At 36.4% G+C, this 26,892-nt stretch overlaps 2 protein-coding genes across 2 annotated transcripts in view; both read left to right on the top strand.

Annotated features, from left to right (window-relative positions):
- Positions 1-3,715: 3,715 nt before the first annotated feature.
- Positions 3,716-21,309, top strand: LOC150110351 (uncharacterized). Its single transcript, XM_090393161.1, has 4 exons — positions 3,716-3,843; positions 7,319-7,450; positions 10,914-11,045; positions 21,204-21,309. Exons 1-4 carry the CDS (start codon positions 3,727-3,729, stop codon positions 21,282-21,284), a joined length of 462 nt encoding a protein of 153 aa, XP_090249287.1. The 5' UTR covers positions 3,716-3,726; the 3' UTR covers positions 21,285-21,309.
- Positions 21,310-21,577: 268 nt separating this feature from the next.
- Positions 21,578-26,892, top strand: part of LOC150110350 (uncharacterized) — a 163,440-nt gene continuing 158,125 nt past the window's right edge. Inside the window, exon 1 of the mRNA XM_090396379.1 lies at positions 21,578-21,608. Coding sequence (XP_090252505.1) covers positions 21,578-21,608 — 31 coding nt within the window. The remainder of the gene's footprint in view (positions 21,609-26,892) is intronic.

Raw genomic sequence — 26,892 nt, 5'->3', positions numbered from 1 at the left:
ACTAATGTTAAACACGCAGCATTCTTCCAGTACTTTCGGTAATATAAAAATCTGGTGTATTGCTGATCTATGGTATCTAAATGGACATTGATATTCACACAGCGAATCTGATATGCTCGGAATTTGAAAATAATTTGAAACTCTCTGCTAATAGTATTATTCCTTCTATATCGTGGGGAATGAGAAGTCATTTTTTCTCATAGATACGGAAGATAATATCAGAAACCCAATCAGTAAGAATAAACCCAGCTTGCGATTCTTCTACCAAGAACTCATTAATCTGGTTAGTATTGAGTGAAATGTTTAAATAGAACGATTGTTATTTTGCGATCATCCGGTACGTTATTTTCTTTCTCGGTAGGTGTATTTACAAATCGTGTACATCATTTCTTTTCTCTGCCAAACCATTTCTTACATTTGCTTCGAAGTTCATTAAATCCATCTTTTTAGACACGATAGTTTGAAACATGCTTTTCCTGAAGGAGATGCTCAAAATATTTTGCCTAACACATTAATATAGCCTACTTTCATCCAAAAGAGTTGTCTTCACAAACCTTGCAGAAATTGTTTCAGGGCTGAAATCCGCCTTTCATTTTTTCCATCTTATTATTATTGATTTTCTTAATTTGTATTTTTCAAATCTTTCTATTATCTATCTTTGAGAAAATCAATTTGATTAAGAATTGACTTTTCGCTCTCAATCACTGTTGGAAAATAGACAGAGTATACAAGATTTTCGAACAATCCAGTATGTTTTCTTGAGGAAAATTATTGTTCACATATATTTCCGTATAATTAAATATTTTGTTTTTATTCTCCGTCAAACGTTGATATTATTACACAGGTCTGCTTATGTGAATGAGGTAATAAATTAACAATAGAATATTGAGTTGAATTATAAATATATATAAATCTTTAAACAAATGAGACGAATTTACCAGAAATTCTTCGTGAAGAAAGAAGGCGACAATTCAAGAGACAGCGAAGAATTATCTCGAGCGAATGAGAAATCCGAGAGAAGAATCGATATCGGTTTCAACATGGGAACTAACCAAAAGTAGGCGGTTGAAAAATGAAAGAAACACACGCACTGAATCATACAGGATATTATATAGAGAAGTTCGAAGAGCCATCAAGCAGGAAAGAAAATGTTCTCCACAAAAATTTGTGACAAGATTTAGTTTCAGATGTGGATGCTCAATTATAATAGCATGGTTCATTTAGTTCGTGATTAAACCCGAATTTTAAGAACAAATTGAATTATATGAAACAGAGAAATGGAGCATTACTAACATCAGGAAAATCGAATTCAAAAACAGATAGAAATAACACTCTTGGGAACTGTACAGAAGAGTGTTGTGAGGAAATGCTCAGAATTTCCAATTTCTCAAAACACTCTTCTCATAACAACGTCAATCTTAGCTATAGTCTACCTGACTCATATATTTCTGCCATTAGGTAGGGGCATAACGTGATCTCATGTACTCGCCTTTGCACAACAAATAAACAAAAGAACGGATAATAACGACAAATAAATCTTAACTTTAGCTCACAAGTCTGTTATCATAGTCGCGCAGTGTTTTCGCGGATTTTTATGATTTTTTTAATTGAATTAAGTGTTACCACAACTGAAGATATCATATTTGGCGAAACATGTTTGGTTCGAATTAAAGTGAATTGTTTTCTAGTTTTTCGGGTTCATTCCTTCAAAAAGATGATATATCCAATCACCTAGTTTATTTATCTACTATATATATATATAATTCAGGTCTAAAAAATTGTAAACAGGTTGCTCACAATGTGTTTGACAAAATACTGAACGTTGAAAACCATCTTTACTTTTAATTTCTTAAAAGATTTGTTGTACAACATGTCTTTCCTTAAAATTTGTAAAGCACGGTGTTGTTATGAAAAATACAAGAAATGTTTCATCGCCTGAAAATAAGAGTAGAATTCGCTATAATATATGCTACAAAGTTATTCATTGATTTACGGGTATTTTTCTAAGAATAACAATCGTTACCACCAAATTGCTTACTTAATTTTCCAAACAACGTTAAAGAATAATCCATAATCCTAGAGGAATAGGGGAAATAGGCTCTCATAATACAGGGTAAACAATACTCTTCTATTAACCGTTTAAAATTGAAACACATCATTTTTCGTAGTATGTCGGTTTATCAATGCCAAACTGACTTTAAACTTTTCAGATTTATGAATATCTTATTCTTTGAAATATAGCTACCGAGGCCTTGATAAAGAGCTCTTGATGAGGTAAATGCCCACATAAAGAATGAACCTCTATTTTCCAGTCCTTTCCCTTCAAGTACCTCCATAAATCTAAACCTTACCAAACACTGTACAAAAAAAAAACGAACGAAGCGAAATTCTCACAGGAAAAGGCCTAAATACTATGGACCTTCTTTTATCATCCAAACAGGTTATTTTTTATACCGATGTATCATCAGACACCAACATGATTAATGGAGGCGCTGAATTTCTCCTTCTACTCCCAAAAGGTGAAAACTTTCAATAAAAGTTTGATCTGGGAGAATCTCTTCAATTTTACCAGCGAACTCTACGCAATAAATAAAGCACTAGTAGCCTACTTAAATCCACCATCATATGAATAATCTCAAGGAATAATAATTTGCATGGACTGAAGATCAGATTAGGAGGCATTCAAAAATGACAATACCAAGCTCACAGAAGACATCCATAAGCTCTTAAATCTACTAAAATGTTTAGGTAACAGTTTCATTTTTCAATGGATTTCTGCTCATGTAGGCATTGATCACAACGAAGAAGCTTATAAATTAGTTAAAAAAGGCCACAGAATTCAACCAAGAAACTCATAAGATAACTCTTGCTGATGCCAATGCACTAGCAAAAGCTAAACTAATTCCACTGAAACCAGTGATACAACATCAAATTCACGAGATCAGTGCTGACAGAAGAACCTGCACCACAATAGAAACACTACGAACAGGACATTATAGAGGAATGAAGATCAATACAGATGATACCGGTACATATAGAAACTGCAACAACTGCCCCAATACTGTACTGACAACCACTCACATCTTTACCTGTGCAGCAATTACAGCAGCCTTGCAAGAAATAGATCGTAATCGTGAACAACCGCTCTATACCCACAAAACCATAGACATAGCAAAAACAGTACAAGGAGCTCACGAAACATCTAATATTCTTCAAAGGATAAGACAACAACAAAAACATAGTTACCGAGATAAAAAGTGATCGGCGTTACAAAAGGAATTGAGCAAGATTAGATCAGGAAACCGCCTAAGTAGCAAAACTGACACATCCTTACATACGAAAAAATCCAGCAAAGACTTCCTTCCTATTCATGAAATTCAACTATGAAACCAAAAATACATTATGGAGATTAGGTATCGCTATTGTCACGTGGACGAATATTGTATATACAAAATATTGTAGATACTATTCCTAAACTATTGTGGTCTTAAATGTGTGAAGTTCGGAATGAATTTAGTCTCTCGGATTTAGTTGGAGACGAGCAGGACTCTAGATATTTTTAGTTCAGTTGTAGTTTTCACAGAATTCCTTTATATATATATATTTTTTTTTGTTAAATAAATTTTTGAATTACTTATTAATGAGTTCAATTATTACTTCATACCGACTTGTTTATCGTTACCTAAGCAGTAAACTTTCTTCTAAAAATAGAGAGAAAATCTTGTAATGAAGCAGAATTGGAAAAATGTAAACCTCCAAACGATTGTAGTTATGATAAGAATGACGGGGCGAAATGCACATGTGCAAAGGGATTCGAACAAAAGGGAGTGGAAGAATGTGCAGGTAAGTGATTTAGAAATATATTTCTATTGCTTCAAGAGGAAAATTTCATTAAGTAAAACCATACGAATATTCAAAAATTTCCTTCTGCTAAAGGAAAAAATTTCTCGCTTATTGGAATCATATAGAGTAATTCAAACCATGAAAATATTGGTTTTGAGTTTGAAGTATTTTGTTTTAATACAATGACCATTTATTCTATCAGAGAGAAAGTATGACATTTTAAAATATTAATGAAAAAACGATTTTTGGGAATTATATTATAGCAACGCGGAAAAAAATAAACCGTAATTAATCTAATGAACTAAAGTAGTGCTTTCGATTAAATGTTTCATAATTTCTGCACAACATCGAACACCAAACATTCCTTTGTTTAATATTCTCTGATGAAATTTTTTTCCCTAAGTGGCTTATTTGTAAATCCAAATAAAATTGCTTAATGGAATTAAATGAACCTGGAATAACTTGTTGGAAAATAGACATACAGTATACAAGATTTTCGAACAATCCAGTATGTTTTCTTGAGGAAAATTATTGTTCACATATATTTCCGTATAATTAAATATTTTGTTTTTATTCTCCGTCAAACGTTGATATTATTACACAGGTCTGCTTATGTGAATGAGGTAATAAATTAACAATAGAATATTGAGTTGAATTATAAATATATATAAATCTTTAAACAAATGAGACGAATTTACCAGAAATTCTTCGTGAAGAAAGAAGGCGAGAATTCAAGAGACAGCGAAGAATTATCTCGAGCGAATGAGAAATCCGAGAGAAGAATCGATATCGGTTTCAACATGGGAACTAACCAAAAGTAGGCGGTTGAAAAATGAAAGACACACACACACACACACTGAATCATACAGGATATTATATAGAGAAGTTCGAAGAGCCATCAAGCAGGAAAGAAAATGTTCTCCACAAAAATTTGTGACAAGATTTAGTTTCAGATGTGGATGCTCAATTATAATAGCATGGTTCATTTAGTTCGTGATTTAGAACCGAATTTTAAGAACAAATTGAATTATATGAAACAGAGAAATGGAGCATTACTAACATCAGGAAAATCGAATTCAAAAACAGATAGAAATAATACTCTGAGGAACTGTACAGAAGAGTGTTGTGAGGAAATGCTCAGAATTTCCAATTTCTCAAAACACTCTTCTCATAACAACGTCAATCTTAGCTATAGTCTACCTGACTCATATATTTCTGCCATTAGGTAGGGGCATAACATGATCTCATGTACTCGCCTTTGCACAACAAATAAACAAAAGAACGGATAATAACGACAAATAAATCTTAACTTTAGCTCACAAGTCTGTTATCATAGTCGCGCAGTGTTTTCACGGATTTTTATGATTTTTTTAATTGAATTAAGTGTTATCACACCTGAAGATATCATATTTGGCGAAACATGTTTGGTTCGAATTAAAGTGAATTGTTTTCTAGTTTTTCGGGTTCATTCCTTCAAAAAGATGATATATCCAATCACCTAGTTTATTTATCTACTATATATATATAATTCAGGTCTAAAAAATTGTAAACAGGTTGCTCACAATGTGTTTGACAAAATACTGAACGTTGAAAACCATCTTTAGTTTTAATTTGTTAAAAGATTTGTTGTACAACATGTCTTTCCTTAAAATTTGTAAAGCACGGTGTTGTTATGAAAAATACAAGAAATGTTTCGTCGCCTGAAAATAAGAGTAGAATTCGCTATAATATATGCTACAAAGTTATTCATTGATTTACGGGTATTTTTCTAAGAATAACAATCGATACCACCAATTTGCTTACTTAATTTTCCAAACAACGTTAAAGAATAATCCATAATCCTAGAGGAATAGGGGAAATAGGCTCTCATAATACAGGGTAAACAATACTCTTCTATTAACCGTTTAAAATTGAAACACATCATTTTTCGTAGTATGTCGGTTTATCAATACCAAACTGACTTTAAACTTTTCAGATTTATGAATATATTATTCTTTGAAATATAGCTACCGAGGCCTTGATAAAGAGCTCTTGATGAGGTAAATGCCCACATAAAGAATGAACCTCTATTTTCCAGTCCTTTCCCTTCAAGTACCTCCACAAATCTAAACCTTACCAAAATCTGTACAAAAAAAAAAGAACCAAATGAAATTCTCACAGGAAAAGGCCTAAATACTATGGACCTTCTTTTATCATCCAAACAGGTTATTTTTTATACCGATGTATCATCAGACACCAACAGGATTAATGGAGGCGCTGAATTTCTCCTTCTACTCCCAAAAGGTGAAAACTTTCAATAAAAGTTTGATCTGGGAGAATCTCTTCAATTTTACCAGCGAACTTTACGCAATAAATAAAGCACTAGTAGCCTACTTAAATCCACCATCATATGAATAATCTCAAGGAATAATAATTTGCATGCACTCAAGATCAGTTTTGGAGGCATTCAAAAATGACAATACCAAGCTCACAGAAGACATCCATAAGCTCTTAAATCTACTAAAATATTTAGGTAACAGTTTCATTTTTCAATGGATTTCTGCTCATGTAGGCATTGATCACAACGAAGAAGCTTATAAATTAGTAAAAAAAGGCCACAGAATTCAACCAAGAAACTCATAAGATAACTCTTGCTGATGCCAATGCACTAGCAAAAGCTAAACTAATTCCACTGAAACCAGTGATACAACATCAAATTCACGAGATCAGTGCTGACAGAAGAACCTGCACCACAATACAAACACTACGAACAGGACATTATAGAGGAATGAAGATCAATACAGATGATACCGGTATATATAGAAACCTCAACAACTGCCCCAATACTGTACTGACAACCACTCACATCTTTACCTGTGCAGCAATTACAGCAGCCTTGCAAGAAATAGATCGTAATCGTGAACAACCGCTCTATACCCACAAAACCATAGACATAGCAAAAACAGTACAAGGAGCTCATGAAAAATCTAATATTCTTCAAAGGACAAGACAACAACAAAAACGTAGTTACCGAGATAAAAAGTGATCGGCATTACAAAAGGAATTGAGCAAGATTAGATCAGGAAACCGCCTAAGTAGCAAAACTGACACATCCTTACATACGAAAAAATCCAGCAAAGTCTTCCTTCCTATTCATGAAATTCAACTATGAAACCAAAAATACTTTATGGAGATTAGGTATCGCTATTGTCACGTGGACGAATATTGTATATACAAAATATTGTAGATACTATTCCTAAACTATTGTGGTCTTAAATGTGTGAAGTTCGGTATGAATTTAGTCTCTCGGATTTAGTTGGAGACGAGCAGGACTCTAGATATTTTTAGTTCCGTTGTAGTTTTCACAGAATTCCTTTATATATATATATTTTTTTTTGTTAAATAAATTTTTGAATTACTTATTAATGAGTTCAATTATTACTTCATACCGACTTGTTTATCGTTACCTAAGCAGTAAATTTTCTTCTAAAAATAGAGAGAAAATCTTGTAGTGACGCAGAATTGGAAAAATGTAAACCTCCAAACGATTGTAGTTATGATAAGGATGACGGTGCGAAATGCACATGTGCAAAGGGATTCGAACAAAAGGGAGTGGAAGAATGTGCAGGTAAGTGATTTAGAAATATATTTCTATTGCTTCAAGAGGAAAATTTCATTAAGTAAAACCATACAAATATTCAAAAATTTCCTTCTAAAGGAAAAAATGTCTCGCTTATTGCAATCATATAGAGTAATTCAAACCATGAAAATATTGGTTTTGAGGTCGAAGTATTTTGTTTTAATACAATGACCATTTATTCTATCAGAGAGAAAGTATGACATTTTAAAATATTAATGAAAAAACGGTTTTTGGGAATTATATTATAGCAACGCGGAAAAAAATAAACCGTAATTAATCTAATGAATTAAAGTAGTGCTTTCGATTAAATGTTTCTTAATTTCTGCACAACATCGAACACCAAACATTCTTTTGTTTAATATTCTCTGATGAAATTTTCTTCCCTAAGTGGCTTATTTGTAAATCCAAATAAAATTGCTTAATGGAATTAAATGAACCTGGAATAACTTGTTGGAAAATAGACAGAGTATACAAGATTTTCGAACAATCCAGTATGTTTTCTTGAGGAAAATTATTGTTCACATATATTTCCGTATAATTAAATATTTTGTTTTTATTCTCCGTCAAACGTTGATATTATTACACAGGTCTGCTTATGTGAATGAGGTAATAAATTAACAATAGAATATTGAGTTGAATTATAAATATATATAAATCTTTAAACAAATGAGACGAATTTACCAGAAATTCTTCGTGAAGAAAGAAGGCGACAATTCAAGAGACAGCGAAGAATTATCTCGAGCGAATGAGAAATCCGAGAGAAGAATCGATATCGGTTTCAACATGGGAACTAACCAAAAGTAGGCGGTTGAAAAATGAAAGAAACACACGCACTGAATCATACAGGATATTATATAGAGAAGTTCGAAGAGCCATCAAGCAGGAAAGAAAATGTTCTCCACAAAAATTTGTGACAAGATTTAGTTTCAGATGTGGATGCTCAATTATAATAGCATGGTTCATTTAGTTCGTGATTAAACCCGAATTTTAAGAACAAATTGAATTATATGAAACAGAGAAATGGAGCATTACTAACAACAGGAAAATCGAATTCAAAAACAGATAGAAATAACACTCTTGGGAACTGTACAGAAGAGTGTTGTGAGGAAATGCTCAGAATTTCCAATTTCTCAAAACACTCTTCTCATAACAACGTCAATCTTAGCTATAGTCTACCTGACTCATATATTTCTGCCATTAGGTAGGGGCATAACGTGATCTCATGTACTCGCCTTTGCACAACAAATAAACAAAAGAACGGATAATAACGACAAATAAATCTTAACTTTAGCTCACAAGTCTGTTATCATAGTCGCGCAGTGTTTTCGCGGAATTTTATGATTTTTTTAATTGAATTAAGTGTTACCACAACTGAAGATATCATATTTGGCGAAACATGTTTGGTTCGAATTAAAGTGAATTGTTTTCTAGTTTTTCGGGTTCATTCCTTCAAAAAGATGATATATCCAATCACCTAGTTTATTTATCTACTATATATATATATAATTCAGGTCTAAAAAATTGTAAACAGGTTGCTCACAATGTGTTTGACAAAATACTGAACGTTGAAAACCATCTTTACTTTTAATTTCTTAAAAGATTTGTTGTACAACATGTCTTTCCTTAAAATTTGTAAAGCACGGTGTTGTTATGAAAAATACAAGAAATGTTTCATCGCCTGAAAATAAGAGTAGAATTCGCTATAATATATGCTACAAAGTTATTCATTGATTTACGGGTATTTTTCTAAGAATAACAATCGTTACCACCAATTTGCTTACTTAATTTTCCAAACAACGTTAAAGAATAATCCATAATCCTAGAGGAATAGGGGAAATAGGCTCTCATAATACAGGGTAAACAATACTCTTCTATTAACCGTTTAAAATTGAAACACATCATTTTTCGTAGTATGTCGGTTTATCAATGCCAAACTGACTTTAAACTTTTCAGATTTATGAATATCTTATTCTTTGAAATATAGCTACCGAGGCCTTGATAAAGAGCTCTTGATGAGGTAAATGCCCACATAAAGAATGAACCTCTATTTTCCAGTCCTTTCCCTTCAAGTACCTCCATAAATCTAAACCTTACCAAACACTGTACAAAAAAAAAACGAACCAAACGAAATTCTCACAGGAAAAGGCCTAAATACTATGGACCTTCTTTTATCATCCAAACAGGTTATTTTTTATACCGATGTATCATCAGACACCAACATGATTAATGGAGGCGCTGAATTTCTCCTTCTACTCCCAAAAGGTGAAAACTTTCAATAAAAGTTTGATCTGGGAGAATCTCTTCAATTTTACCAGCGAACTCTACGCAATAAATAAAGCACTAGTAGCCTACTTAAATCCACCATCATATGAATAATCTCAAGGAATAATAATTTGCATGGACTGAAGATCAGATTAGGAGGCATTCAAAAATGACAATACCAAGCTCACAGAAGACATCCATAAGCTCTTAAATCTACTAAAATGTTTAGGTAACAGTTTCATTTTTCAATGGATTTCTGCTCATGTAGGCATTGATCACAACGAAGAAGCTTATAAATTAGCAAAAGAGGCCACAGAATTCAACCAAGAAACTCATAAGATAACTCTTGCTGATGCCAATGCACTAGCAAAAGCTAAACTAATTCCACTGAAACCAGTGATACAACATCAAATTCACGAGATCAGTGCTGACAGAAGAACCTGCACCACAATAGAAACACTACGAACAGGACATTATAGAGGAATGAAGATCAATACAGATAATACGGGTACATATAGAAACTGCAACAACTGCCCCAATACTGTACTGACACCCACTCACATCTTTACCTGTGCAGCAATTACAGCAGCCTTGCAAGAAATAGATCGTAATCGTGAACAACCGCTCTATACCCACAAAACCATAGACATAGCAAAAACAGTACAAGGAGCTCACGAAACATCTAATATTCTTCAAAGGATAAGACAACAACAAACACATAGTTACCGAGATAAAAATTGATCGGCGTTACAAAAGGAATTGAGCAAGATTAGATCAGGAAACCGCCTAAGTAGCAAAACTGACACATCCTTACATACGAAAAAATCCAGCAAAGACTTACTTCCTATTCATGAAATTCAACTATGAAACCAAAAATACATTATGGAGATTAGGTATCGCTATTGTCACGTGGACGAATATTGTATATACAAAATATTGTAGATACTATTCCTAAACTATTGTGGTCTTAAATGTGTGAAGTTCGGAATGAATTTAGTCTCTCGGATTTAGTTGGAGACGAGCAGGACACTAGATATTTTTAGTTCAGTTGTAGTTTTCACAGAATTCCTTTATATATATATTTTTTTTTGTTAAATAAATTTTTGAATTACTTATTAATGAGTTCAATTATTACTTCATACCGACTTGTTTATCGTTACCTAAGCAGTAAACTTTCTTCTAAAAATAGAGAGAAAATCTTGTAATGAAGCAGAATTGGAAAAATGTAAACCTCCAAACGATTGTAGTTATGATAAGAATGACGGGGCGAAATGCACATGTGCAAAGGGATTCGAACAAAAGGGAGTGGAAGAATGTGCAGGTAAGTGATTTAGAAATATATTTCTATTGCTTCAAGAGGAAAATTTCATTAAGTAAAACCTTACGAATATTCAAAAATTTCCTTCTGCTAAAGGAAAAATTTTCTCGCTTATTGGAATCATATAGAGTAATTCAAACCATGAAAATATTGGTTTTGAGTTTGAAGTATTTTGTTTTAATACAATGACCATTTATTCTATCAGAGAGAAAGTATGACATTTTAAAATATTAATGAAAAAACGATTTTTGGGAATTATATTATAGCAACGCGGAAAAAAATAAACCGTAATTAATCTAATGAACTAAAGTAGTGCTTTCGATTAAATGTTTCATAATTTCTGCACAACATCGAACACCAAACATTCCTTTGTTTAATATTCTCTGATGAAATTTTTTTCCCTAAGTGGCTTATTTGTAAATCCAAATAAAATTGCTTAATGGAATTAAATGAACCTGGAATAACTTGTTGGAAAATAGGCATACAGTATTTTACCAGAACAAGTTACAAAAGGTGGGGGAGGATTGGAGGCCAAATCTACAGAAGAGGCAGGAGTAAGGTAAGGTAAGGTAAAGGTAAAGATTGAGACAGGTGATCAGAAATTTTAGGTGAATAAGTAGGTAAGGTAAAGGTAAAGATTAAGACAGGTGATCACAAAGTATAGTGATTCTGAATATTGTTCAGCAAACTGCAGACTAATCTTAATCATCATGAACACTCCGTACGATGAACTAGACTTTAAGCAGCTACTTGCAATTTTCCGACATGTAGGAAACCTGCTACATACAAAATGGCCGGGTAGTAGTGTAGAGATCCATCAAAATGGGGAAGTCGAATCTGAGGACTATCAACCTTCAGAAGCTCTCCCCACCACTTCTCAAGATGAGACTAGAGACAACAACCCAGCCACAGATACTCAGACTCCGGAAGAACCAGATGACTACCAAACGGTTAGCACAAAAAAGCGACGAAAAGAGACACAACCCGAAGAACCGAAACACCAGCCAATGGACACAGCGGTACAAATCAAAGAACGAGTCCCGCCGGTAATCTTAAGAGACAAAAAACAATGGTCGACAATTTCGGAGGCCATGAGAAACTCCGCGATTAAATTAAAAACAGCCGAAAACTCCGACGGAGTCCGTATCCAGCCCGAAGGGACATCAGACTACCGTCGGCTAACAAAGTTATGGGACGAGCTAAAGACCCCATACCACACTTTTGAACTGAAAAGCGACAAAAACCTAAAAGTTGTCATCAGAGGACTGGTAGAAGAAATAGCCATCGACCTTAGATCTCAAGAACTGGAGCCCATAAAAATATCAAGAATGTACCTGGCAGACAAACGTCCTGTGTCGCTGGTTCTTGTGGAAATTAATAAGGAACAAAGAAGGATTTACGATCTCAAAACAGTTTGCAATCTCAGGATTAAAACAGAACCACTCAGAAAGAAAGCAAGAGCAGGACAATGCCATCGCTGCCAGAGATATGGGCACGCACAGAAACTGTGCAGAGCAGTGTAGAAATGTGTGAAGTGCGGGAACAGTCACCCTACTCACACATGCTCCAAACCACGCACAACTCCAGGCACATGTGCAAACTGCAGTGGCCCACACTCAGCAAACTATAGCGGCTGCACTCTCCACCCAGATAACCTTGCAAGCAACAGAAAATCAGGCACTCCACCAGCTCAAAAACGTGCAACACCCATGGAAGAAGGTATCTATCAGCGAACATCACACAGCTCATATGCTGCAGCAGTCACCTCAAAGGCTAAATCAGCAGAATCTATGCCCAACAGTCAGAACAGCTGCTATCCTTGCTGCCACCCTAGGGGAGATGCTAACGGCTTTCAGCAAGACCAACCCCAATCAGCGTGATACGAACAAGTTCTTAAAAAACACTCAAGTCATCTTCACAATGATAAGCAATGAATAATACACCTGGTTCGAACAACTTCATACAGATCACATTTTGGAATGCCAACGGCCTAAACAACAAACTCCTGGAACTACAAGAATTTACAGAAGACATAGAATAGACATCCTCTTAATCAACGAGACGCACCTTCGGCCCTGCGACAACCCCAAACTAAGGAACCACGCACTACTTAGGAATGACAAACTCAATGCCAGAGGAGGTGGAACGGCTATCTTTGTCAAAAAAGACATAAGATACAATGAGATCAAGAAGACAACGACTAAACACCTGGAAGAAACTGGAATTGAGATACACACCAACAATGCAGGTAACCTAAAGCTATATTCAGTCTACAACCCTCCAGGCAAACCACTACTAGCCTCGGATCTCTCCCAGCTCCTCGACACAAATGAAGCAACAATTGTGGCGGGAGACCTAAACGCCAAACATCCTGCATGGAACAGTAGGAACTCCAACAACAATGGGAAGAGCCTACACACGTTCGCTATGACAAGAAACATCATCATAGCAGGTCCCGCCGAACCAACATACTACGGACCGCTGGGAAGACCTGATGTGCTGGATATAGCCGTTTTTAGGAACACCTCGCACTAATTCCAGTTACAGGTAGTCAATGATCTAAGCTCTGACCACAATCCGGTACTACTAAGCCTAGGCGGGGAAACAGAAATCATCCCCAGGCAATCCTCCACAAATTTCAAAAAGCTGAACGCTATTCTCAACAACCTCACAGGACCCGTTCCAACCATCTCCTCACCTAAAGAAATAGATACAGCGATGAGAAAACTGGAAAGCACAATCCTAGCAGCAGCTTCCACCGTTACCACTCCAGCTCAAGCCAACATGCTCCCAGAAGAGATTCTAAAGCTCATCCACAGCAAAAACAGGATCAGACGCCGTTACCATACAACACTATCCTCCCAGGATAGACAAGAGCTAAACAGGGCAACAAACCTTGTTCGATATGTATGCGATCAAATATCACAAGAACCAGCTGTGGGAGAAGAAGCTAAGCTCCTTAAACACCAAAGACAACTCTTTGTGGAAAATGACGAAAGTCCTTCGCGGCGACCGCCCCAACATTCAGCCAATCCAGGGAGAAAGGGCATGGCCTACCGAGACGACGAGAAAGCAGAAGCCTTCGCGGACGCCCTGGAACTGCAATTCAGCCCAAACTATGCGCATGAGGACTTGCACTTCATTGAAAAAATACACAGGAATGTCCGCTGTGCACTCCATCAAACCAGCAGCCAAGACAATACAAGCTATGCTACACCAAAGGAAGTTCATCAAATCATCAAGAGCCTCAACAACAGAAAGGCCTCAGGTCCTGACGAGATTTCAAACCAAACCATAAAAGCACTCCCCCATAAAACAGTTATGCAACTAGTGGCGATCATCAACGCGATGCTAAGACTTAACTACTTTCCCACTCGCTGGAAACAGGCAGATGTAATCCTCATCCACAAACCCGGAAAAGCACCTCAATTCCCCCAGAACTACAGACCTATCAGCCTCCTATCAAATCTGGGAAAATCGCGGAAAAGATAATTCTGAACCGCCTACAAAATGAAAGGGAAAAGATCGACCTAATCCCAAAAGAACAATTCGGATTTCGCAAAGGCCACTGCACAACCCAACAGGTCCACACACTTATAGAATTCATAACTACTGGATACAACTGGAAGCAACACACAGGTGCAATCTTCCTGGATGTGGCGAAAGCCTTTGACAAAGTATGGCACAAAGGCCTCATCCACAAACTAATAGCTGCAAAATACCCACTAAACCTAGCAAAAATCATGGAATCCTATCTGAAAGACCGAAAATTTCAAGTTAAGCTACGTGGCCTCATATCCCCCATGAGAAACATCACAGCAGGTGTCCCGCAAGGCTCCCTCCTATCGCCGCTACTCTTCAATATTTTCATCTCAGACCTACCAAACACAGCATCAACCACCACGGCCTTCTATGCAGACGACATGGCAATACTGACCAGATCACTCATGCCACACTGAGCCACATAACGACTACAAGACGCAGCAATAAATCTTGAAGAATGGTTTCAGAATGGAGGATAGATGTCAACGCCGACAAGAGTACTGCCATACTATTCACAAGAAGGAAAGCAACCCACCACGGAGCAGACACGATGTTCAACACTGATATCCCATGGCAAAAACAAGTAAAATACCTGGGAATCAAACTGGATAACCGACTCAGATTCAACTCCCACATCTCACATGCCTGCAACAAAGCCAACTCAGCAATAGCTCAACTCTATCCGCTACTCAACCGAAGGAGCAAAGTCAGTACAGAAAACAAAGTAACAATATACAAAACAATCATCAGACCCATACTAACGTACAGATCGCCGGCATGGAGCCACACCTGCCCCAGCAACATCAAAAGACTACAGGTACTACAAAATAAATGCCTCCGAATGATCTTCGACGCCCCGTGGTTTGTTAGGAATGCTCTCCTCAACCAAGACGGAAACATGCCAGACATACCTTCATATCGCAACCGGACTGCAACCAAGTACTTCGCCCAGGCATCACTCCACCCCAACCAACTCATTCGCGATGCATCAAATTATGATGAAAACGACAGATGGAGACACAAACGTCCGAAGGCAGCTCTGATCATCGCTTCACACGATTCTAAACAGCCCTAATTCAGGCGAGCCATGCGCTCAAAAAATTTCTCATTATCGATAATCACAATCTAGCGATGAAGGGATAAAAGTCCAAGGGACTGACGTCCATCTCGCCATTTAAGTTAACAGTAACAGTTACAAAAGGTGATCCCGAGCAGTTTAGTAGTTCAAGGCTTTTAGAAGTACTGAAACTAAGAGTTAGTGTTTTCTTCAGGCAGCAGTTTTAAGTTGTTTTGAAGTGGTGAACTTTTGTAGATGAAAAAGGAGTCCGAGTTTTAAGGTATTTTGAAGTGCTGAGCTTTTGATCAGATATAGTATATAGTATATGTTATAACTGAATAGGATATAGTATAAGTTATAGTATACAGATTGTGTGAACCAAATTCGTGATCAGTGCATCTACAAGTGGATTAGGATCGTCTTCAACGAAACAACTAAAGAAAGTTCATGGAAAAAAATCCGGACATTGCAAGTAAATTTTCTATTTACTATTACCCATCCACTACCAACTAACAGTAGCACACCGGCAGAACCAAATGGAGGAACTGACATTAGCAAACTTTAATTATGACCAACTAATAACATTCTTCAGGAAGATAGGTTTAGAACTAGAAACCAGATATCCAGGCACTGTAACCCTCATACAATCAGCACCAAACGACGAAGCAACTCATGGCCCCACCGACTTAGAAGTTGAACATCCAGAACCCTCCCCACAAGAACCTCTACAGCAGGAAATACAGCAGAGGGAATACGAATACAACCCGAAACAATAACAGACTTTAGAAACCTCACTAAAAACTAGACGACTCACTGATCCCCTACCATATGTTCGCATTAAAAAGCGAGAAAAACTTAAAAGTTGTAATAAGAGGAGTAGTAGAATCAATCACAACAGATGAAGTTAAGGCAGACCTAACAAGACAGGGCTTTGCACCCATAAAAGTCTCGAGAATGCACAGGGGAGACAAAACCCCGATGCCGCTAATCCTAATAGAGATCGATAAAGACAAACATGAAATATACAATCTGAGAACAGTGTGCGACCTCATCATCAGAATTTAACCACTTCGAAAGAGGGCATCAACCGGACAGTGCCACCGATGCCAAAAGTACGGACACGCCCAGAGCCGATGCAAGGCAGAGTTCAGATGGCTGAAGTGTGGAGACAAACACCCCACAGCTTCCTGTACTAAACCCCGCACAACTCCAGCAAAATGTGCAAACTGTGACGGCCCGCACCCTGCAAATTATAAGGGATGTCTTAAACACCCAGCCAACGAAGTGACAACACGGAAAGCAAAAGATCCAAGCTCCACAACAGACACAAACAAACACACGCCACCCACATCAAAACCAGTAATTCCCAGGACTACCCGCATAAACACAACATATGCCGATATAATAAGGACAAACCAAGAACCCCCCACCTACAACCAACCACCCAATTCAGTCAAAATAACAGCAGCCCTAGGCGAAATGCTACTCGCATTCAGTAAGACAAATCCCACCCAAGACTCAACAAAACACTTCATGAAAAACGCTCAAGTAATCTTCTCTACCCTCACTCATGAATAATACAATCAACACCAACAATTCACTACAGATAATATATTGGAATGCAAACGGCATGCTCAACAAAATGCATGAACTAAGAGAATTCACACAACGCATAGACACAGACATAATACTAATAAACAAAACTCACCTACGCCCATCAGACAACCCAAAACTAAGAAACTACCACCTATTCAGAACCGAGAGAACAACAGCCAGAGGTGGAGGAACAGCTATCTTCATCAGAAAACAACTCAGATTTAACGAAATAACCCCCGCCCCAGCTCACAACCCTAGAAGTCACAGGACTACAAGTTCACCTAGCCAACACAAACAGTCTCAAAATTTAAGCCACATACAACTCACCAAACAAACACATATCTATCACAGACCTGCCACAGCTACTAGACAATAATGAAATCATAATAATGGCTGGAGACATAAAAACGCTAAACACCCGGCATGGAATAGCAGGATTGCAAACAAAAGCTGCAAAATCCTACACAGTTTCATCGCTAACAGGAACATTGTAGTGGCAGGACCCATCGAACCCACACACTACGGCACGATCGGGCGACCCGACGTATTAGACATAGTTATCCTGAAAAACGTAAACCATCAATACCAGCTAATAACAATAAACGATCTAAGCTCAGACCATAAACCCAGTCCTACTCCAGCGAGTGCTACACCAGACGAAACAACAACAAACCCTACAACCACAAACTGGACACAACTACTCACAAAAATCAAGGACACTATAGGAACCATACCTACCATCTCCACGAAACAGGATATCGAAACTGCAGTCTCCAACCTAGAAAAACAAATAACGCTAAGCCTAGCAGCAGTAACCTCGATTACATCCAGCACGAAACCAAACCAACTCCCAGAAGACATCCGAAAACTCATCCGGCACAAAAACAAAATACGCAGACAATATCACAAAACACTAGCGCCACAAGACCGACAAGAACTCAACAAAGTCACTCAACTAGTCCGCTATGCTATCAAAGATTTCCGCAACCAACACTGGGAAAACACACTTCGATCTATACAACCAAATGACCAAGCACTATGGAAACTCCTCAAAGGCCTTCGCAACACGTCAAGCTACATACCACCAATTCATGGGGAACGCGGTACGGTCTACCGCGACGTCGAAAAAGCGGAAGCTTTCGAGAACACCCTAGAGCTACAATTTAGCCCCAACTACAAGAACGTAGACCTAACCTTTATCACAAAAATACACCGACAGATGCGGCATGCACTAAACCTCCACAACCAGCAACCGAATATCCGCCCAACATCTCCAAAAGAAATATGCGAAATAATTAAACACCTTAAAAATAAAAAAGCGCCGAGTCCAGACAAAATCACGAACAAAATAATCAAACATCTACCACACAAAGCACTCATGCACATAGTTGCCATCACAAACGCGATGCTCAGGCTCAGCTATTTCCCAGACCGTTGGAAGACTGCAGACGTAATCCTGATCCCCAAACTAGGAAAAGATCAGAAATTCCCACAAAATTACCGACCCATCAGTCTCCTCTCCTGCCTCGGAAAAATATCCGAAAAAGTAATCCTGACCAGGCTACAAGAAATAGCCGCCAAGAACAACATCATTCCAGAAGAACAATTCGGGTTCAGACCACACCACAGCACGGTACAACAAGTACAAAGAATCACAGAATACATCACACTCGGTTTCAATTGGAAACAACAAACCGGTGCCATTTTTCTCGATATAGCCAAAGCTTTCGACAAAGTATGGCACATCGGCCTCCTACATAAACTACTAACAGCAAAAGTACCAATACATCTAGTCCTCCAGATCAGCTCATACTTAAAAAACAGAAAATTCCGAATAAAAATACAAGGAATAATATCCACTGAACGCAAAATCACAGCGGGAGTTCCACAAGGCTCACTACTATCCCCCCTACTATTTGCCATCTACATGGCTGATATCCCACAGAACAAGACAACTTTTTCTGCCTACTACGCAAACGACACAGCCATTTTAACCAGATCACTATGCCCAAAACTGATAACAAAACGACTACAAACCGCAGCAAATGAACTTGAACTCTGGTTCAAAAATTGGAGGATCGACGTAAACAGAGACAAAAGCGCAGCAATACTGTTCACAAGAAGAAAAAAATCCCCCCACAACTCAGTACACATATTCAACAAAACAATCCCATGGGTAACAACAACGAAATACTTAGGAATACAACTTGACAAAAAACTACACTTCAATACCCACATTGCACACATATGCGCCAAAGCAAACAAAATCATAGCCCAAACATACCCACTAACCAACAGACGCAGCTGCTTAAGCATAGACAACAAACTACTCATCTACAAATCAATAATAAGACCCATAATAACATACGGATCACCCGCGTGGAGTCACACAGCACCTCACAACATCAAAAAACTCCAAACAATACAAAACAAAGGTCTAAGAATGTCATTTGACGCCCCATGGTTCATACGAAACACACAACTCCATCGAGAAGCAAATATACCGACAATTCTGAAATTCCTCCAACAAACGGCCAAAAGTTACTTCACACAGGCAGCCACCAACTCAAACCAACTAATAAGGACAGCAACAGATTATTATAAACATGATGCAATGAAACACAAACGCCCCAAAACAATCCTGCTATTCCAAAGCTAACTATAAACCACACAGCGCGAATAGGGCGAGCACTTGCTCAATAACTACCCCCACCCCCTCCCTCAAAAGACAGACACACAAGACGAAGGGAGTAAAAGCCAAGGGCTTGGTTCTCCATCACACCAGTTTAAGTCAAAAGTCAAGTTACAAAAGGTATTTTAACCTTATTAAATAAAAACCTCAGGAGGAGATATAAATGTAGAAAGTATTTTACCTTGGGTATAATAAATGTTAAAAATACCAAGCAATTTTAAACCTGGTTCTCCTCCATTTCCCGAGTAAGTAAACAGACAAACAAGTCAAGTTTGCGCCTGCATGTTGCAAGTCTAGCTGATCCGACAGGTAGTATATAAATCCAGGTTTACAAAATTCTAAACATGGTGCTTATAATGTGTTTGACAGATTATTTAACGTTGATAACCATCATTACTTTTAATTTCTTAAACGATTTGTTGTACAGCATGTCTTTCCTTAAAATTTGTAAAGTACGGTGTTGTTATGAAAAATACGAGAAATGTTTCATCGCCTTAAAATAAGAGGAGAATTCGCTATAATATATCCTAGAAAGTTATTCATTGATTTACTGGTATTTTTCAAAGAATAATAATAGTTACCACCAATTTGCGTACTTAATTTTCCAAATAACGTTAAAGAATAATCCATAATCCTAGAGGAATAGGTTAAATAGGCTCTCATAAAACAGGGTAAACAATGCTCTTCTATTAACCGTTTAAAATTGAAACATCGTTTTTCGAAGTATGTCGATTTATGAATACCAAACAGACTGTAAAACTTTTCAGATTTATGAATATCTTATTCTTTGGAATATAGGTACCGAGGTCACAAGTGATCGGCATAACAAAACGAATTGAGCAAGCTTACATCAGGGAACCGCCTAAGTAGCAAAACTGAGACATCCTTACATGCGAAAAAGTCCAGCAAAGACTTCCTTCATATTCATAAAATTCAACTATGAAACAAAAGATATATTATGGAGATTAGGTTTCGCTATTGTCACGTGGACGAATTTTGTATATACAAAATATTGTAGATAATATTCCTAAACTATTGTGGCCTTAAATGTGTGAAGTTCGGAATGAATTTAGACTTTCGGATTTAGTTGGAGACGAGGGAGGACTGTAGACATTTCGGGTTTCAGTTCAGTTGTAGTTTTCACAGAATTCCATTAAATATATATATATATATGTTTAAATAAATTTTTGAAGTACTTAGTAATGAATTCAATTATTACTTCACACCGACCTGTTTATCGTTACCTAAGTAGTAAACTTTCTTCTAGAAATAGAGAGAAAATCTTGTAATGATGCAGAATTGGAAAAATGTCCACCTCCAAACGATTGTAGTTATGATAACAATGACAGGGTGAAATGCACTTGTGCAAAGGGATTCGAGCAAAAGGGAGAGGAAGAATGTGCACAGCTCACCGATCAAAGGACGTTTGGCTGAAAAACGCCACCCTAATTGGTCGATGAAGTAAAAACAAGTAGGGGGCTGAGAAAAGAAGTTAGAAGAAGTGCCGTTAGGAAAACAAGTATAAAAGGGTTGGAAACCCCCCACGAGGCTTTTTTGGTTTTGGTTTTGATTCTGTTCCAGGAGAGCCCTTTGCGCCCTCTTTCGTGGGGATTTCACAGTGATATCCTGAGCAGCGAGATTGGAGTTATGTCTCCAAAGCCACAACACGGAAACAAAAGTGAGCGGAATCTCGGTTCCATATCTCCTATGTGAGCAGCGAAGAATGCCATAAAGTCGAGGAAAAGAAGGCATATTTCTTTGTGTTTCGACTTCAGTGACACTACGAAAAGCGGAAAGAGGTAAAGAAATCGATGTCCACGTGGCGAGTTGCACAGCCGATATATAGATGATTCAAAGTGTGTTCGGTGTTATGAAAAGTTAACCCAGCGTAAGCGTAGTTCATTTCCAAAAAGAACGTAGGAGAAGCAGATTATCTGTGAGGTTATATCAAGATAGTTCAATCAGAAGAAGGTAAAGGTCCATATGAAAATCCCAAGATTGAAAGGTACTGTAAAATATATCTAATGTTAACTAAAATTTGTCTGTGATAAGTATCATTATTCTAATACTGAACTGTTGAAGTGACCATGGAAAATGTATAATAGGACTTTAGTATCTGACGGAATATATTAAAAGTAAGCTGGCTAGTGTTAATGCTAAGTGAAAAATTAAGTGTCCTGAGAATTTTGCATGTCTATTGTATTGTATTGGAAAGTTAAAATGTCATCGTTGTGTGTTAGTGCAGTAAATGGTTTAGTTAATCTACTTAAGTTTGAATAGTTAAGTAGTGTGAATTAATCTTATTTGTCCATGTCAAGTGAATTTATGTGTTGAATTGTTATGGCGACATGATCGTAATACTAATTATAGAATCATAGCCTAATTATTGTAATAAGCTAATGTTAGTTTGTAAGTATTTAGTTTATCATTAAATTGAGTAATCACAAAAAATTGAATTGTACCATGTTAAAGCATTTAATAAACCTTTTGTCCAATGATAAAACAGTTGTCTGAAATTTCTATCCAATGCACCACTTGAAAAAATTACGAACCTAATCACGCGAGAAATTAATGTTAAGAAATGAGATAAAGTGTCACGACTGCAATATAGTTACACTTTCTGACATGTTTTAGTTTTTTCTCCTTGTTTTTGTATATAATATCTTAAACTAAATATCCCTAAAGGCGCAGTATAAATACAAATATTAGGGGTACTACGGGGAGAAATAACATAAGTATTAGTAAAATTTTTGGTGATATCTCGTGCGTAGATAATAAAAGAACATCGCTAAGCAGGAATTGTTAGATAGAACAAAAATCGTAAATTGGGACACAACATAAATGGCGTACTGACAGGATATAAAGTATAACAAAGTTAATAGAAGAAAAATAAGAAGAATAGGTCACAACACTATAAATATATATATAAATCTGGAAACAAATGAGACGAATTTACCAGAAATGCTTCGTGAGGAAAGAAGGTGATAATTCAAGAGACAGCCAAGAATTATCTCTGGCGAATAAGAAGTCCGAGAGACCAATGGATGTTGGTTTCAACATGGGAACTAACCAAAAGAAGGCGTTTTTAAAATCATAGAGACACACACACTGAATCATACAGGATATTATATAGAGAATTTCGAAGAGCCGTCAAGCAGGAAAGAAAACGTTCTACACAAACAAATGTGACTACCTTTAATTCAAGATGTGGATGCTCAATTATAATAGCATGGTTCATTTAGTTCGTGATTTAGACCCGAATTTTAAGGCCTAATTGAATTATATCAAATAGAGGAATGGAGCATTACTAATAGTAAAATCGAATTCATAAACAGATGGAAATAATACTCTGAGGAACTGTACAGAAGAGAGTTGTGAGGAAATGCTCAGAATATCCATTTTCTCACAACACTATTATCATATCAACATCAACCTTAGCTATAGTCTACCTGACTCGGATAGTTCTGCCATTAGGTACTGACATAACGTGATCTCATGCAGCCGCATTTGCACAACAATAAAACAAAAGAACGGATAATAATTAAAACTATTAAAAACTATTAAAACTTTACTTTAGCTCACAAGTCTGTTATTATAGTCGCGCAGTATTTTCGCGGATTTATATATATATTTTTTTATTTGATTTAAGTGTTACCACACCTGAAGATATCATATGTGACGAAACATGTGGTTTGCTCAATTAAAGTGAAGTGTTTTCTAGTTTTTCGGGTTCATTCCATCAAAAAGATGACATATCCAATCACCGAGTACATTTATCTACTTACTATATATATATATATATATATATATATATAATTCTAGGTCTACAAAATTCTAAACAAGGTGCATATAATGTTTTTCACAGATTATTTAACGTTGATAACCATCATTATTTTTAATTTCTTAAACGATTTGTTGTACAGCATGTCTTTCCTTAAAATTAGTAAAGCACGGTGTTGTTATAAAAAATACAAGAAATGTTTCATCGCCTGAAAATAAGAGATTAATTCGCTACAATATATCCTACAAAGTTATTCATTGATTTACGGATAGTTTTCAAAGAATAATAATCGTTACCACCAATTTGCTTACTTAATTTCCCAAACAACGTTAAAGAATAATCCATAATCCTAGAGGAATAGGTGAAATAGGCTCTCATAATACAGGGTAAACAATACTCTTCTATTAACCGTTGAAAATTGAAAACACATCATTTTTCGAAGTATGTCCGGTTTATCAATACCAAACTGAGTTTAAAAACTTTTCAGATTTTTGAATATCTTATTCTTTGGAATATAGGTACCGAGGTAACAAGTGATCGGCATAACAAAACGAATTGAGCAAGCTTACATCAGGAAACCGCCTAAGTAGCAAAGCTGATACATCCTTACATGCGAAAAAATCCAGCAAAGACTTCCTTCATATTCATTAAATTCAACTATGAAACCAAACATACATTATGGAGGTTAAGTTTCGCTATTGTCACGTGTACGAATTTTGTATATTCAAAATATTGTAGATAATATTCCTAAACTATTGTGGTCTTAACACTTTTTCTTAGGACTGATAGTTCGTCGTTCCACAACGGTACTAATTTTTTTCCGTCTATGTTTCGCTTCTTAGGTGTTCTGAGTGTTTAATCACTTGATGTTTTCAATCCTGATGAAAGTGCAGAACCACTTTCATCAGGATGGATGAAAGTACTTCTGTAAAGAAGTCTATATCGGTTTGTGCTGATGCCCAGATGGCTAGGATCTTGTCTAAGCTGTGCTGTTTTTCGCTGTTCGCATTAAATGATGTTCTGAGATTAAGCGTGAAAATTATCTTTTTAATGATTTTATAAATTTCTCTAGGTTCGCTTATTGGTGAAGTATTTGATGTTAATGCGGTGGTTTTTGTTATCTATTCTCTTTAAATTTTTGTTACTGATGATGAAACGTATTATACTATTTTCAGAACAGCTTTCCTCTTCTTCGTATTTCCATTCAGAAACGAGGGGTAAAATAGCGTTGTTTGCCATTGTTAGATCGATGAAGCGCTGCTTCCTCTGCTATTTTCGAATGATGGAGTGTTACATTCGTCCTTTAGTATGTGTAGGGAATTTGATGCTATGAACTCTTCCAAATTTTTCCGTCTATTGTTTGTGTTTTCATTAAACCATAATACCTAAGGGCATTGCTATCTATTCTAAGTATTAGGCCATGTTTGGTGGTAAACTCCGCGATGTTTCTCATTTTTTCTAAGTCGTGTTTTATGTCTGTGTGATAGTCGAGATACATACTCGCAGCAAAAATTTTAATTCCTCTGACCGTAATTTCAATAAGTACCGATTCCTCGTTACTGTGCTGGGTAATTAATATTACATCAACTTCAGGATTTACTACGAGTATTTCAGCTCTCTTTCTTTCTGATCCTTTGGAAAATATTTTGTTATTACTTGGAAAGCTGCATATTTTATTGTTGATATTGTAGGGTTCTTGTATTAATGCCAGTCCTATGTTTTTTTCTATTTATGTGTTCTGTTAAGTTATTGACAGCCTTGAGAGAGCGTTGTAGATTTATTTGAAGGCATGCCAGGGAAGTATTGCTGTTTCTACAAGCTTTATTATTCCTTTCCATAATCTATGTTTTGGATTTTGCGCTGTTTGTAGTACGTAGTTATATGTCGGGCAGTCTTTGTTTAATGCCATGGGTTTGCAATCATTTCTGGTTTTGCCGTGCTTGTTGTGATTTTGGCAATTTATGAAATTCATCTCGGACTTATTTCGTGGGCACTCGCTGAACTTATGTTCTTTAGAGCAGAATGGGCAGGTGGTTATTTCCCTGCAGTCTCGTGTATGATGGTGAAATTTATTACAGTTAAAGCATCTCATAACGTTTATAATCTGCGCAATGGAAAATTCTCCATAGGATTTTGACACCGGTTTTTAGTAGTTTGCTCCTCACCGTTGGATCGACTTTTATAATCAAGTTTATTTTGTTTGTTTTTTTTTATTTGTCATGATAAATTTCTGTGTCATAATTGTGTCGCCAATGAAGAATTCTTCGTTCTGCATGCGGATTGGGTCAATTGCATTGTTGGTATCAATGTCACTGGGAATGTCATATATACTGTATTTAGTCTTGGAAGATATTTCCTAGTGGGATTTCTTACTAATATGTCTTTACATTCCTTCCTGATTTCGTTATGTAGCAAATCTATGTCGGTCTTTTCTTTCGATTCAATTAAGACTCCTGCGTTATTAATATTTTTCATTTTTGTCATTCCGACTTTGATTTTCCATGGGTTGATTTTTTCTTTGATGATATTTTTAGTTTCCTCGCTGTTTAATTGAGCTATCCGTTTCACTAGCATGAGTTGTTTTCAGATTCATCTTTGTTTTTAGCTTTGTGTTCAACGGCATGCGAGTATAGTTGAGTAGACTGCGCTAGGTTAGCCTGTTCCTGGTTGTTGGTAGCAGTCTGTAGTTACTATTGATACTTTAGTTTCGTTTTTCATTTTATTGAAAACCTTTGTTAATTCCCTCTCCATGGTTAGTATGTCCTTTTTTAAATCGTTCTTTAAATTGCCGTTTACTTTGGCTACGTTACACAGCAAATCTAGGGCTTTTTCAAATTCTAATTCCTCCCGTGCTGCCATTTCAATATTACTCGAGTTGTAGTATTATATCCTCACATTCAACTGCTAACTTTTCTAATATACAAAGTATAAGAAAAATTTACTTACAGTTTTCCTGCTTGTTCCTATAAAAGACACTTCTGTTGAATTATGTTTCCAGTGGTAGCAGTTGGGAGGGTAGCAGTTAATCTTATTATGCACGGGTCGTTGTTTTGAGGGTAACTGAACGATAAATACAATCAGAACAGCAGTATTCAGTCCATAACGATAGAATAAAATTAACTCATATGCACTTAAAACTGTGAACTACACAGTAAATTAGTCACTGTTAGATAGATCACTG

The sequence above is a fragment of the Typopeltis vanoorti genome, chromosome 1, assembly GCF_054136105.1.
Source record: "Typopeltis vanoorti isolate ZY-2024b chromosome 1, IOZ_Tvanoo_1.0, whole genome shotgun sequence".
Classification (NCBI taxonomy): Eukaryota; Metazoa; Arthropoda; class Arachnida; order Uropygi; family Thelyphonidae; genus Typopeltis; species Typopeltis vanoorti.
The sequence above is the reverse complement of the archived record's forward strand: the minus strand, read 5'-3'. Positions and strand labels throughout refer to the sequence as shown.